Source organism: Aspergillus candidus (genome assembly GCF_002847045.1).
Source record: "Aspergillus candidus strain CBS 102.13 unplaced genomic scaffold BDW47scaffold_4, whole genome shotgun sequence".
Classification (NCBI taxonomy): Eukaryota; Fungi; Ascomycota; class Eurotiomycetes; order Eurotiales; family Aspergillaceae; genus Aspergillus; species Aspergillus candidus.
The window spans coordinates 73,849-89,300 of record NW_020194009.1 but is presented as its reverse complement, the minus strand read 5'-3'; the positions used below and the strand labels follow the sequence as shown (position 1 = coordinate 89,300).

Sequence of the window (15,452 nt, the reverse complement as noted above, 5' to 3'; positions counted from 1 at the left end):
GTCTGGATTGTTAGCGCCCCTAACTGGGATGTACCCTGTACGAAATCGGGCCAAAAGGGAAAAGAAAAAGAAAAAAAAAACAATCGGGTGCTTCGTACCGCGAGAGAGTGTGAGTGAGCGATGGGACCTACAGGTACGGAACAACGGGGCCCTTGGATGCCGATCAACGCCGGGGCTGGCTGGCTGGTTGAATCGGTCTGCCTCAGGCATGGATGCAGGATCAGTCTACTTCCCATAACGGCTGGGAGGATGGCTGTCTCATTCTGAAACTTGTGACTTTGATCACCTCGTTCCTCATACGAACTAGATTGATGAGGAAAAACTGGAGAACACTCTATATTACCTGTCAAATTTCCATTGATTTCCTTTCCCCCTGAACACGTTTTTCAAAAGTCATGGACCAACATGGAAAAATCATCGGTATGATTTTTTTCCATCCAGCAAGGGGGAGGGGGGTTTTCTGCCACGCACGAAATCTGTTGCGTTACCTCGCATAGGCATGCCTGGAGTAGTGGATTTGAAATTATTAGTCAAAATAATAACAGAAAAAATATTACACTAATAAATCAATAATAAATAGAATGATTTAAAATAATATTATTATTATGATCATAATAATAATCATAATAAGGCAGGGATTGCCGGACTACTACCCTGGGGAGCAAAGAGTGGAGCGAACGGCCCTCTCGCATCCGCCGCTGTTTCCTGACTGTCGGGCCTCGCGGTCTGCGAACCTCAGGAGGTCCGAGCACTCACAGGTTTCTTTGGGTGGTGGGCAGTTTGTTCTGTTTGGTGGGATATCAGCTCTGGCTGCAGCCAATTCGGTCCTGCAGATGACCACCTGGATTTTGGTGGTCATTCTCTTGGCTCGATCTTTGGGCGTCATTCGATTTGGGTCTGTCTTTGTCGGCTTTCCCCCTTTTTCTCCCTCCCTTTCTCTACCTGGCTAGATCCACGCCCTCGCTTCCTTCGCCTGAATCGACTCCGTCATCGCAGTCTCCTACCCAATCGAGGCCAGTACCAATCAGCCGGCCAGAAACGACGATCTGAGGATCTCGAGGTCTAACCCGCAATCCTCATAGTGTCTTGTCTGTCGGCCATGATTCATGCACATGTAACCCATGACCGATATTCTGTCGCCAAGCATCTTATGCACCAGTGTACAACTATGTGCATGCACATATGCACAGATATATATCTGGAGATTTACACGGCATATTGTAATCAGTGCATTGCATTGAGACATCCAAACCCTTTCCTCGAAGTCAAACACCAGCTACACCTGCATTGTACTATTCGTGGCGAGATTGAAACACGGTGGATGATTGGTGATTCTGAGTTTCCTGAGAGATCCACGAGACAAACCGTCGATGTCAGAATAGACGCAGATGACAGCTCTCGTGGGTCTGGACCCGAGATCCAAGAACGAGAGCAACAACGGCCGACCCGTAGATATAGAGCTTGATTGGCATTCCTAGACCTCTTCACGATCAACGGTAAACCAGTCTCATCGCATCTGCGGTTCACTGGCGATTGTCTGGACGATTGTATGGCACGAGTACCGAAACATGACGTAGCGCCATGTCACCGGGGATTAGCATGAGATGCAATGCGGAGGACCAAAAGGCCTGAAGATAAAGCACAGCCTGCGATTGGATGCCTTCTCTGATCGGGGTTCATTCTTTTTCCCTTCGGGGACCATCGTGATTCCCGATTTGCCCAGTTGTGTTCCCTGGAGGCACAAGATGCTGCGCCCAGCCTGCCGGGTTTAGGGCTTTCCCCATGCCCGTAGCCGCCCGGCCCGCCCGGTCTTCGAGGACTCCTCCATCTTTCTCTTCCTCCTACTGCCTCTATGTGTGCAAGCTGTGTTCGATACAGTGCACCCTGACCTTGTGCGACGCTGCTGAAAAAGCAGAACTTTCCCTATCTGCCTAGGATTGACCCTGTAGGGTTCACGCTTCACCAGTCTTCAAATATCACGAGAACGGGCAATCAGAATTGAAATGGTGGCTGCTAGATTCAGAGGACGCGATGCATATGGGTGTGCGACGTGAACTGAAACCTCGGGGAATGACGCCAGGTTGTTGGTTCCCGGTGTACCGTATGGCCATTACTGCTAGTATTGGAGTCACTTTCATCAGTTCAAGTTGTCGGTTGCTCGCTACTTCATTCTCCGTCCTGCCGACCAAAGTCTCTCTCCCTCGTGCGACCACCACCTCAAAGTTAGCCCTCGCTTCTCTTCACCGTGTCCCCTTCTGTGAAGCGCTCCCGTCAATAATTGTCATGTCTCGCCTGGAGATGATCCCGATCAGCAGGATGAGATCCTTACGACGGCTCGACAAGCCCAGACCAGCCAGCCAGCCATGCCGTTCATTGTCCCGGTGGCACTCGCGAGGCCGGTCAAATGATAGGCTGTCATGCAAGGTGATGTGACAGCATCCTCAACCGAAGCTTACTGGGGAAATCGACCTTTTACCGCGACGGATGGGTAAGTAACAGACACGTTTCAAACGGCCTGTCGTGGGTCTGGCCAGACGAATGCGACCCTTGGTCGAAGAGGAGAAAACCCAAGAAAACGAAGGGGGAAAAGAAAATCAGAAGCAGGTCAGAAAGTAAGCAGAGACAACCCCAACGGCCTCAAAGCCAAAACTGGTCTTTCCGGGTCGACCGTTGGAAAAGCAACGGGAAAACAAACAAGAAAGAAAAAAAATAAAATGAAAGAAAAAGAAAATAAAACCACAAACCATGTCTCGTTTACCCATCTGCGTCGTCACCCTGGAAGTTTATTCCTCACCGTTTAGGTGTCAATCCGAGTCAGTGACGGAAGCCTGAATTTCCCTTTCTTTACTCTTTTTATTCCTTTTCATTTCTTTTCCTGCTTATTTTTTTTAGTAATTGATTCACTCTTCCCAGTAGTGCGGATGAACTCGTGCGAAGTTCGAACGCAAACAAAAAAACCAAACGAGAAGCCCACCCAACAAGGGAAAAGAAAAAAAAAAAACATAACGAAACCACAACTGGTGACTGCTTACTGGTTACCAACTCCAAACCAAACACCAATCATGGATGAATCTAAACCCAATCTATCCGATTAAAACTCAATCTGAAGGGTCCCAGTCTTTCCCTCCCCATTCAGCCTCTCAGTCCCCGGCGCTCGGGTCAAGGGTATAAGCGCAACTACGGTTCAATTCCCTTGGGACCCTTGGTCGAGGTAGCTGCCCTAGACTGACTCGATCCAACCCTGAGAGGGGCCCGTGCCGTGTCTTTTCCTCCACTCTAACTATCTTGGGTCAGGAGTTCAGAGGCAGTTTGTGGTTGCTGACACTGACAGACGTTGCTGGAAACGCTCTTTCCAGTGTCAACATATATTTAAATATTGATTTATGTCTTGGACCCAAGTTGAATGAGCAACCTCGTTCTTGTCCAAAGAAATAGAACACCCTCAGTCAAAAACGCAACAACCCGATCTAGGACAAACTAGACGATCCATGTGGTCCCGGCCCCAGTCCCGGCCCTGGCAAGCAGTACAAGTAACATGGGACTATCAACCCTACCAAGAGGGGGCGAGAAGTAAAAAATTGAATAAATAAAAAGAAAAAGAAAAAGGGAAGACAAAAACCCCTCACCAGAAACGTCAATTCAGAACGGTGATCCTCCCTAAAAGTAAAAAGAACAGCTAGCATCAAGGAAGGACACGACACGACCACCACCACCACCACCACCACATCATTCATCATCATACATCATCCGTCCGTATCCATCATCACACCTGACTCCATCACACTCCACCCTCTCCCTGCATGCCCTTTCTGGTTGCCTACCTACCTACCTAGTACTTACAGCACCCACCCCCCCTCCCCCCCGTCACGTCTCCGCCGCCACACCCCAATAGACCACGGGCCAGAAACGCCCCCTCTCCTCAAAGGTCCCAAGACCAACAACAACGCTTGCAGACAGTGGATAGTCAGTCAGTCAGTCAGTCACACCAAGCAGTCGTAGCGCAGAGAAAGAAGAGGAGGCAAGGCAAGGCAAGGCGGGTCCGCCATGCGGCGGCGTTTTTCCCCCATTCAGAGCCCAAGACCCGCTGCACTGGCTGCTGGACTGGCCGCCTGGTCCGTCGAGCCTACAGTTGCGTTCTTTCTATCCCCTTTCATAGGGTACTGATTTTCTGTTTTCTCCATTGTCTGAGAATGAGGCGAGTCAGGTGGGGCTGGCTCCTTTTGCTGGGACGGGACCATATTTCCGAGGGTTGGTGCCGTCTTGGTCTTTCTTGGTTTCTGGTCTTGGTGGTATGTGGTAGTTAGGTACTGTACTTAGTACTTAGTACTGTGTACTAAGAAGAGGTAAGTAGTGTGTACGACACATGGCTTGTACTTGAACGTGTGAGGCTTTAGTAAACCCCCTTTCTTTGTGATTTACCAATGCTTATAAGTAATCCGTATAATCAAACGACGGGGAGGAAAACGCCATTCCCAAGGGTATAACATGCATGACATATACGACATATATAACATATGAAATATAAGATATAAGATAAAGAAAATAATACATCCCCATATAAAGGACCCTAGAACCAACCCCGATGGATTGGTATCACAACGGTGGGACCCCAACTGGATAACCAACTCTACTACTACTCCGTACTACATTAACAAACTAAGTAAATGAGTAATTCGGTACGGGGCAAATAAGTGAGTAAGTAATAGGTTGCTCACGCTGTACCCCGTACAAGCAGGGCAAGAAGAAAGAACGAAAGAAAGCAAGTGCAAGTAAGCAAGCAAGAAAGACACCCCCAACACCCCTCCTGCAGCCCCGTTATAAACACAACTGATTTTTGCCCTGTTTCTGGACATACGGGTTGTCACTCCCCTCCTTCCTCCACGCTCCCCCATCTCTCAACCCATATCCATATCCGTCCATACTCATCCCTTCAAGGCTCTTTGTGTATGAAGATGAGGGCGAGGGCGAGGGTGCACCATCTCGTATATGTATAGTACAGTCGACTCTAGATCAAGTATGTACTTATGTACCAGTTATCAAGCGCACCTACTAAAGCGAATAGTCAGTATGCTAGGACCCTTGCTCGGGTAAGTAGTAGGTAGTATGTAAGAAGATGTAGGGATATCCGAAAAGGACCAGGTGCATGATATTAGTTAGAATTATGGCTAGGTAGGTGGGTAGTAGGAGGTGAGTACTAAGAAAGGAGATGTACCTATGTAGCTATGCACTGCTACCTTCTGCCTGGGTGTCTACTACGACCTATCGTAGGTACTACCTGCTACTACTACTACTACTGCTACCTGCTACATACTATCACCTACTACCTAGATACCAGCAACCAATCCATTTCAATCAATCCCTACATTAGTAGTATTTACCATTTGATATCTACTATCCACCACCAAAAACCCAGTCCCAAACGGTAAGTAAGTAAGAAAGCAATCAGTAAGCAGCCAGCAAGCAAGCAAGCACCTAACTAACAGGGTATAATCAATACCCAACCCAGCTATACCAATCCCCATATAGACATAACAATCCCAGCTATACCCACCCCGAAAGGAAAAAAGAAAGAAAGACCTAAAGAAAGAAACCCGGAAATGAGTGGTGGATGTACATACACACATACATACACAACCTTGATTTGATAGTGAGGCGGTTGGTACATAAATCATCTACTTTGTTTTTATTTTTATGTTTGCTTCTTTTGTGCGTTTTTTGCCTGCTTATTCTTATCGTTTGTTTTGTAGTTGGATTTTCTTTTGTCTACCTTTGAAATGATTATTTACTTCTTTTATGGTGAGAGTTGGTTGGGGTCTGTGGGTTAGGATCTAGTCTGGAGTCTGGAGTCTAGTCTAGTCTAGTCTCAAGTACGGAGTCTAGGGTAGAGTCCAAAGTGAGAGTGAGAGTGAGGCTTTCTTAGTTATTACTATATTCATATCCTCCCTAAACCAAAGACCATCAAGGAAAGACTCGGAGTGTATATCTTTATCCCGCCTAGGAAGACCAATATAAACGACCATGATGTCAATATCAGCAACACTGATGGTATTGACAGCGTGGATAAACGAGATACAACCAAAAAGAAAGAAAAAAAAAAGGTTTTTTTGAAGAGTCCAAACAACAATTTCAGTTCATGTAGGTCAAGACTATAAGTCGACTGTCATGTCGGCTGATTACGTGTCTTTTCTTTTATACACAGATACCACGGAGGTGGATGGAGGCCGAGAGGGTCTCTATTTTCTGGTTTTGTATAGTCACTTCTTGGGAATTCGTCTCTTGGCTGTTGTTTGTGTTTGTGTTTGTGTATGTCGTGCATTCCAAGAATGGATGGGATGGATGGGATGGATGGGATAAAGATTGACAGTGGGTCATGAGATGTCACGACCATCCACCATACATAGTAGAGTTGATAGCGGAGTTGATAGTATATGCTACTGCGAATACCAAGAGGTTGAATAGGTAAACTGGCCGTCTTTCTGCCAGCTGCCAGGAATCATCATCATTGAGCCGAGCCATACCTAGGCTGGACTGATCCTTCCATCACCTATATAACGCCAGCATGCACCAAATCCCATCATCATCTTTTCTCCGACATACATGTACATGCATATATACATACATACATCTGAGATGATAGATAGATAGACAGGAAGAAACCACAACATAGATCCGTAGAAATCAAACAAACAAACAAAAGTAAAGCTACATAGGGTAATCGAAAGACAAATAGTGTCAAGATGAAAATGAAAAAAAAAAAAGAAAGAAAGAAAAATCGCTCAAGGGGTATAATCATAACCAGATATCACCTTCTTCGCCATTCACCCACTGTTTCCAGACCTGTTCATAAGCATTTTCTAAATCCCGAACCCACCGGTTCGTATCAAACAGATTGCTCCTCGCTCTCTCCCGAAAGAGCATCTGGCGCAGGTCCGTCAGCCTGCCGCGCGTGCGGCCGCCACAGCCAGGCTGGTACTGGAGGCTGTGGCACAGGCGAGCGGCCTTGTTCTCGTAGTCTTCGTCTGACGTGGCGATCAGGTCGTCGCGGGCTTGGTGGCCTGCGTCGGTGTTGGGGAGGGCGCTGCTCAGGATGCTGCTCGCCATTCGGGAGCACATTTTGTATTTGTAGCGCGGGTATGTCAGCAGCGGGGTCCCGCTCCACAGGACGTCCGTTGCGGTTGTGTGTGCGTTGCATTCCGGCGTGTCGAGGAAGAGATCTAGCACTTTCGCTCGCGAAATATGCGTGTTCTTGGGTGCCACGTCGGTGAAGATGATCCGAGACGCTGTTTTCTCGTCTGCCCACTGGGCGGCGGTGTCTTTGAGGTTCTGCTCCCCAAGGTCGGGGAAGCGGAGGAGCCAGAGCACGGCATTCGGGATGCGTGCCAAGATACGCAGCCAAGTGCGGAAAGTCGTCGGTTCAATCTGGAAGAGTCAGTACGGGATATTTGTTTAATCGAGGAAATGACTAACCTTATACAGCTGGTTGAAATTCCCCAAAATGATGGTATTCTCCGGGAGGTTGGGAAAGAGTTCCCTCCGCATGCGCCACCGTGCCTCTTGCTCCTGCTCCCAGGTGAGACGCATATCCGAAGCGTCAGGGGCGCTCTGTCGGTGGTCACAGCAGAAGAAGGTCGAACGAGTGAAGACAATCTTCTCACCGTACACCCAGTCTTCGAGTTCCTCACCGTGGTCCTCCTCCATAACGCGATCGCCGATGCGGGCGGTGCGTCGGCCCGGGGTAAGCGTGTCTGGCGGGATCGAGATCTGGTCCGCCAGGATGTAATCGCACCATTCGGCCCCCAGCGTCCCTGCAAAGCCCATGAAAGACATGTGGATGGGCGCAGGCCGCGCGGCGAAGACCTCGTTGCGGGCACCTCGCGTATAACCGTTCAGGTTGATGAGGATGTGGATCCCGTCCGCCACGATCTGCCGCACGAGCCGGTCCACAGACCATACACTGGCGTCGTGGAACACCGGCGCCTCCTTTTCAATCTGGTGTCGGTGGATCGACTGGTCACTAGCGGTGGTGGCGTAACAATATGCCTTCACCTTGGACGGATTGTGCAGTCCAAACACGGACTGCATCAGATGGGCGAGGGGGTGGTTGTTGAAGTCCGACGACACGTAGCCGACTTTGAGGTAGGGGTTGGGCGGCGCGGGTGGCTGGTAAACCGTCGCCGGCAGCCACGGAGACCGTAGCGTGGAGCAGGAGATCCGCAGGCCATTCCGCTGCGAGATCTGTCGGATCTGTCGGGCAGAAAGGGGGCAGGTGAAGGTGTGAAATGGCAGGACGGTGGGAGCGTTGGGTGCGGACAGGCCCGACGGCAGCTGCGGCCGTCGGTACTTGGATAGCGGATACTCTTTGCCGTGAACATAGCGATCCTGGTACCACTGCCAGGTGATCGATCGCACGGCACGCTCGACCAGCCGCACGATCCGTGAACCTTCCCACTTCTGTCCCGCCCACGACTGCAGGGTGGTGGCGAGTGTCCCCGGCGCCGACCGACAGGAATACAGCGCGGGGGCCATCTGTGCACAGAGCTGTTGGATCGAGTTGGGGGTCAGCAGACCACGACCCCAGGTCTCTCCCTCTTTCAGTTGCCGGTCGACAATATCCACCACGCGCCGGATCCAGCCCGTCCCCGGGTCGATGTTGGCCGAATCGCGGAGCATGCCTTGCTCATTCACATGCCACCTATCGCGGAAACCATATCCGTTCGAGACACCGCCTCGGCCCGCCCAGTTACAGACAGAGTTCAAAGCGTTCGCTAGCCCGCAGACGGCTTCGGCAAACTCGGGGTTGACCTGGACGGCGCGGCGGTAGTATTTGATGGCGTCGTTGACCCGACCGGCATCCTTGACGGCATTGGCCAGGTTGGCCAGGGCAATGTCGAAATTATTATCGCACTGGACCGCCTGCTCGTACATGCGAATGGCAGCCTGAAGTTGACCAATATCCTTCAGCAAACTGCCCAGGTTGGTGTAGAGGTGCGCATGTCGAGAGTCCAGATGCAGTCCATAATTGTAATATGCCAGCGCCAACGAGATCCCACTGCCCGGGATGACGCCCGGGATCTCAGGATGCTGGATCTCCCCGCTCGACCGCGGAAGACCGTGGGCGGGGTTGTTCTGGATGCCCGCCAGCAAGATCCCCACGTTGTTCGCGGTGGACGGGCTGGGCTGGAGAGACAGTGACAAATAATACAGTGCCAAAATATCCCGAACGCTAGGGGCAGCTCGGGGGACGCCGGACGTAGAGACGTTGGACATCCCATCTTGGTAGATCTTGGCGAGTGACAACAAGGAATTGCTCGTGGTCGAGATGGCCGCCTTCCGGGCAAGCCCTTCGGCGACGTATCGGAGGCCCGGGGGGGTCCCGTTGGTGGCAAAGACCAACTTCGACGTCTGCAGGGCCTTGTCCGGGTAGAGGAGGATGGTCTCGTGGGAGCTTCGTTTCTCGTGAGCCGGGTAGTGATTGCGGGATCCTTGGGAGAAGGCCGCGAAGATCTGCTTGATCAGACCCTGGATGCCGTGGGGTCGTCTGCCCGCGGCGGTGAGAATGGCATCTTCAAAGGCCAACGCCGCCCCCGCATTGTCACCCAACGCATAGAGCATATTCCCCTTGGCATGCACCAGAGCAAGCATGCGGCCGTTGTCCGACCCGGGGATGGCATAGCCGCTCGACCCAAAACCCGCCGCCGTCGTCTCCGCCGAAGCCAGGTTGGACGGCGCCGGTCGGTTGAAGTCATCGTCATAATCAAAAGACACCTTTTCGTAGGACCCGAAATCCGACATACTCGACGACCTGCTCTCCCCATCGCTGTCGGGTTCGCTGGCAGGCTCGTCGGCGGTGAAGCAATCCCCGTTTTTCGGATGGGACAAGGACTTCTGCACGTACTCAATGACGTTGACGGCCTCCTTCCCACGCTGACTGCTACACAGAAGCCCGATGAGATGTTCAACCGCCTCGAAGAAGCTCGGGCGAAGCTTCACGACATGTTGCCAATGTTGCAACGCCTCGTCGCGACGGTCCAGCACCAAACACGTGGCGGCGAGATTGGAGATTGCCTCGACATTCCTAGATGAAGAAGAAAAAGATTAACAAAGAATGACAACCGCAGACCGCTGGGAACTCTATACTCACGTCGAATCTCGGGCAATGATCCGCGAGTACCATCGCACCGCTTTCTGATAGTCTCCCAGCCCGTAAGCTAGACAACCACCCAGAAGCATCCCATCAATCCATTCCCAGTTGCTCTGCATGCAGAGACTCGACAGCGTTTCCAGGGCCGAGGCAGCATTCGCCGCGGGGGAGGTCTCGCCGAAGGGGCCCGTGGGGAAGCGGGAGGCCGTCAATCGGCCCGTATAACGCAGTCGATCGAGCATCTGCACGTCTGGAGCCACCGGCTGCAGTTGGACGGACGAACGGTCGAGCGGACGATGGGGGTCATGGGCACCCGGGACGTTCGTTTTCGGTGCGTGGAGGTCATACTGGCTGGACGGGTAGCTGTTATGGCGGGTGATCTCGGGTGCGTGTCCGGGGGAGAAATCCACCCCGGGCTGCCGCGGCGGTTTGGGGTAGATGCTGGGTTTGAGGAGTCGCGGGTGTGGGCCGTCGGCGCCGGCGTTCGCGGTGCTATTTCGCCGGGCCTGATGGATGGACGCGAGCAGATCGACATAGACCGAGTGAGCCCAGGCCAGGGCCTTCTCTTTGAATTCTACATTCGCCGCGCGTGCATTGCCGGGCTGTCCACCGGTCTGGAGACTGACACCGCCCGAATAACTCGGCCAGGGCGGATAGGGTTCGTGGCCCGGACCGGGCTGGCGCGCGGAAGACCGGGAGCCCGCATCGGCCTGGCGGGTGTGGTAAGGAAGGACCCGCTGGTTGGAGGTCAGGTCCACGGTTTTGGGCCCTGCGTGCCGGGGCGGAAAGTTCGTCTTCGCCGGCGCGTCGTGACCGATGACGGTTAACGGACTCGGGTTCCAGGCGACGCCGGGGTCGGGGTGAGTGCCGCCGGATGGGATCGAGGTGCGGTTGAAGGGTTGTTGCGCAGCGTCAAAGAAGCGCGCCGCGGATGGCGTGGGCGCGGCGGCGAACGGCGAATCGTAACGAGAATCTCGCAAGGCCGCGGGGCGGTAGGGGATATAGACGCCGTCGGGCCAATACGGCCCATAAGGGGCGGTGCCTGCGGAGGCTGTGGGACCGACACAGGGCTGCAGTGTCGCGGGCAAGACCGTCGGCACGTAGGCGCCGTTATTCCAGTAGTATCGCTGGTGGGCGGGCTGGACGGGCAGTGACTGGTTCAACACCGAATCCACGCCCGGGCCGTAGTTCAGCGAACGGACCCAACCCGTCCCGTTGAGCCCCGGCACGATCTCGCCCGACACTCGCATGGGTTCGCTCTTGTACATGGGGGGGAAGTTCAAATGGTTCGTCGACGACGACGGATCGATCGGCGGTTGGGGCCAGCCATCCAACGGAAACCCGGCCGGGGGCGGAACCAGGTGGGCGGTATCGAGCGGGGAGACCAGGATGTGTTTGCTCGCCGGCGGCTGGATGGTGGTGTCGCCCGGGGTGCCATCGTAGCCCGCAGCGATTGTACCATTGGGGGTTTTCCTCCGCAACGCATGCTCGCTGGCGGGCCTCGGGTTGGGCACGGGGCCGGTGGTGTCGGGACCGTCGATGCGATGGATGGGGTGAGGGTATTGGAGACGGGTTCGCGGGATCGAAAGGGCGGGGTACTTGGACAGGGTTTCGTAAGAAAGGGAGGTCGGAAGGTGTGCCGGATGGAAGTCATACGGGCGGTCGATGGTGTCCACACCACGGTAGTGACCCATGTGGTGATGCGGCTGAACTGGCGGAAAGGGCGCCACCGAGTGCATCATCTTGGAGCCCTACCGAGTGACGAACGCACCCGCCGCTCGTTCTCCACCGGACAGGAACAGAGGCAGGTGCAGATAGATTCTGCAGGCGGGAGATCAGGAAAAACAAGGAGGCGTTTCAGGATCGCAGGGAGAAGACTGCGAGCAACGGCGACCAGGTGGAAGAGCAGTCCGATAAGAAATCAACAGACACACACGCAAGCACTCTTGTCGAAGTATCAACGAGCATCCTCGAATTTTAGTTTTTTTCTGTACCTCATCCTGGACGGGAAGCGACTCTGGAGACACTCAGCAAAAGCCCCTACGGCTAATCTCGGGGCTCGACATGAACGCTGGATGGGGGAGTTGAGCAGTGGAGGGAAAGTTTGGGTTGGGTGTGGAAGATCAAGCTAGGGGAGGAGAGCGGGGGTGGGAGGGATGGGGTGGAATCGAGCGAGGAATTGGAGCTGGGGCCAAGATACCATCCAAGAGGGGGGGAAATGGTATCTGGTATGTGCGGGTGGAAATGATGAAGAAGTAAGAAGTAGGGGAAGGAGGGGGAGGAGAAAGGAAGATGCGAGGGAAAGGAATGAATGAAAGAATGAAAGAATGAAAAGCAAGGGAGGAAAGGGATCGAGTTGGTTTTCCACTTTGGACGCAGGTGTCCGCACGACTAAGAGGGATTTGACGCTTGGCGGAAATGTTGTCTTGGGGGGAATTATATTCGAACTTTTTTCATTAAAAATATAAAATAGATATAATATATAATATAATGTGACTACAGACTGGGTTTTTAATTTCTTTTCTTTTCTTTTCCCCTGATCTAGATAATAGAAAGAAGGAAAAGTAGAGTCAAACAGTAGTGATGTCGCGGTTGAGCATGGCACCACCTGTCTGTTCAGAGGTTCCGATGTTGGTCCTTTCCATATTATTGATTTTCTTGATTTATTTTATTTGATATTATATTATTTAAATAAAATGATACATGGACAGTCAAAGCAGATGATTGGAACCCAAGTGAGACGTCCAAGAGAGCGGATGTAGGGCGTTAGTCTAAGGCGGAGCAGATCCAACGGCCGGCGAGACATTGACTATTATTTGATATAATACTATCGACTGGATCGAGGGAAAAGCGAAAAAAAAAAATAGACATAGGCAAAAGAATGTCGATAGAAAAGGTAATAGAAAAGAAGAAATAATAAAAGGAAAGAAAAAGGAAGAGCAAAGAAAGGAAAAGAATCAATAAAATAAAAATAAAATAGTTTCATATAATAAGGAAATCAAACGGAAGGTTGATCAAGACATAATTATAATAATAATTCAAAATAAAATAAATATCTAATATTGAATGAACAGAAAAGAGACGAGAGAACTGCCCAGCTACAATCTAATCTCCTACCTTTTCTCTTCCAAGAACGAGAGAGGAGAATGAATTTTGTGAAAGACTCATCATCAAGAATATTGACTACACAATTCATATCCAGCAAGCGGAAGAGATGAGAAAGAACAAGACAACGGGATATTGACGGAGACAGAAACAGACAAGAGCCCAAGCAACAGGCTGTAGCTCCCGGTTTGAACACAGGTGGGGAGGGGCAGTTCCTATTCTGGATATGGTGGAGATGGTGGATGTGTGTGGATGTGGTGGATTGTGGTGGGGTCGGTGGACTGGACGGGATTCACACCAATCACTCCAGCGCCTAGACGGTGGCTTGGGCTGACCAGTATTATACTGAATATGTATATATATATATATAATATTTATATATATATATATATCTCTCTCTCTTGAGTATAACAGTATATTATGACAATAGGACAGATTTTCACTGGGCCAAAGAGTCACAATTAATCAAGCAAACAGAAGAAAGAAGAAAGAAAAAAGAAAAAAGAAAAAAGAATCAAAAGAGAACGAGAGAAGGATGAAATGAAAGATCACACATAGTCCCACCCATACGATCCAACGGCGAGGATGGACCGACACTAGCCAGTTGGACGACTCCGTCGGTGGACTCTCATTCAACGTCACTGGTCCACCCACGCTGGTTACCCCCGGTCCTCAGTGGGTCTTGAACTCCACCACCCCAGTTGATCATAACTGTGGCCGATCTGGCACTTCGGATTCTGTCTTATGGAGTTAGGTATGGACCCAAAGTACTTGCCAGTGGAGTCATGTTTATCCACATGGTTATCAGAAAGGGCTGGTATTGATGATCTATTGTTTTTCGACGGAGGAGCATCGGGTTGACTGAAGGGACAGGAAGGAAGTGAGCAAGGCTCCACGGTGCCAATCAATGGCCAATGCAAGGATAATCAACGATGAGGGAGGCTCCTCCGAGGACTTACATGGCGCGTCCGAATTGGCAGGTTTCTCAGCCCCTATGCATCCAGAGGCTGAATGCATGAGTATGCCTGTCCAGTCTATATGGTATACATGGACTTTTCTTTCATTCTCTATCGATTCACCTCTTGGAACCCAAGGCATACTACCCCTCCAAGAACTCGCAAAGAAAGAATAGCCATACCATCAACAGAAAGAGAACAAAAGCCAACCCCCATACCAAAACAGCACAGGATAAATAAATATATCAATCATAATAATAATAAAAAATAAAAAAGATCAGCACTCCCAGACAGTCCAACTCAAAATCCATCCCAACAAGTGGATCATCCCCAAACTTTCCTCAGCCCGTCGCTCCATCCTCCATCCACTCACGCCCCGCCGATTAAGCCATGGACTGGAATCCTTTCATGGCGTCTGCTGCTAGCCCTGAGGGAACACGAATTTTCATCCGGTCTTACCATATAATTAAACAGATTTAATTAATTAATTTTATACAATGGGTCCGCTGCCTTTTCAACTCTCAACACTTCAGCCTGGGCTGGAGGTTGTTGTTTGCTTGATCTTTCCTCCTACGATGGTAGATAGACACTTAAGACAGGACAGTTATAGATGGTCGACTGACCTCTCTCTACCGTTGCATTACCAATAAGATAACATTTTGGACGATCAACATGTCACGAGCGGTCTCCAATGAGGATCGGCAAACTCTACCTCGTTCTGATCGGACGGGAAAATAAATCCACGTACATCATCATATCTACTGTCTCAACATTAGGCTGGATATATATTTATACTTCTATATGCCAGGATGGAGAGTATCAAGCGGAATACATCTACTTTCACGGGAATGATAAGGAAGGGAAATAAGAACATGTGAGAACATACTTCATCCATACATAATATACATCTGCCTACATCTATATATATTCATCGTAGCCGCACTGACACCCATGTTAGACATCTCTACCCCTGTCTCATATACTGTCTACACACACGCACCATGACATCTACCTACCTAGAGATTGACCCAACGTGGACAAACAGACAACAGACAACAAACAAGAACCAGCCACCACCACCACCACCACTCCAAAAGAAAGCGAAAAGAAACATCCAAAAGCGGGGTCCTAACAAAAAACACCTTAACCTACCCACCCCCACCTCTTATCCCACCATCTATCTCATCACATCACAGGAACCACCCCTAAGACCTAAATAGTATAAGAAAACAAATAGATATGTACCTAAC

At 50.9% G+C, this 15,452-nt stretch overlaps 2 protein-coding genes across 2 annotated transcripts; one reads left to right on the top strand and one right to left on the bottom strand.

The window, feature by feature from the left end:
* Positions 1-1,867: 1,867 nt before the first annotated feature.
* Positions 1,868-2,590, top strand: BDW47DRAFT_55188 (uncharacterized protein). The gene has a single exon (XM_024819295.1). It carries the CDS (start codon positions 2,032-2,034, stop codon positions 2,431-2,433), a length of 402 nt encoding a protein of 133 aa, XP_024675455.1. The 5' UTR covers positions 1,868-2,031; the 3' UTR covers positions 2,434-2,590.
* Positions 2,591-6,740: 4,150 nt separating this feature from the next.
* On the bottom strand, positions 6,741-12,296 carry BDW47DRAFT_99079 (UDP-N-acetylglucosaminyltransferase). The gene is made up of 3 exons (XM_024820806.1): positions 10,142-12,296; positions 7,468-10,075; positions 6,741-7,419 (listed from the first exon to the last, which is right to left on the bottom strand). Exons 1-3 carry the CDS (start codon positions 11,881-11,883, stop codon positions 6,790-6,792), a joined length of 4,980 nt encoding a protein of 1,659 aa, XP_024675454.1. The 5' UTR covers positions 11,884-12,296; the 3' UTR covers positions 6,741-6,789.
* Positions 12,297-15,452: the final 3,156 nt, after the last annotated feature.

Coding starts and splice junctions, on each gene's coding strand:
- BDW47DRAFT_55188 (XM_024819295.1), top strand. CDS start 2,032: ATGCATATGGGTGTGCGACGTGAACTGAAACCTCGGGGAATGACGCCA.
- BDW47DRAFT_99079 (XM_024820806.1), bottom strand. CDS start 11,883: ATGATGCACTCGGTGGCGCCCTTTCCGCCAGTTCAGCCGCATCACCAC. Junction 10,076..10,141: donor ATCATTGCCCGAGATTCGAC/GTGAGTATAGAG, acceptor TTCTTCATCTAG/GAATGTCGAGGCAATCTCCA. Junction 7,420..7,467: donor ATTTCAACCAGCTGTATAAG/GTTAGTCATTTC, acceptor TGACTCTTCCAG/ATTGAACCGACGACTTTCCG.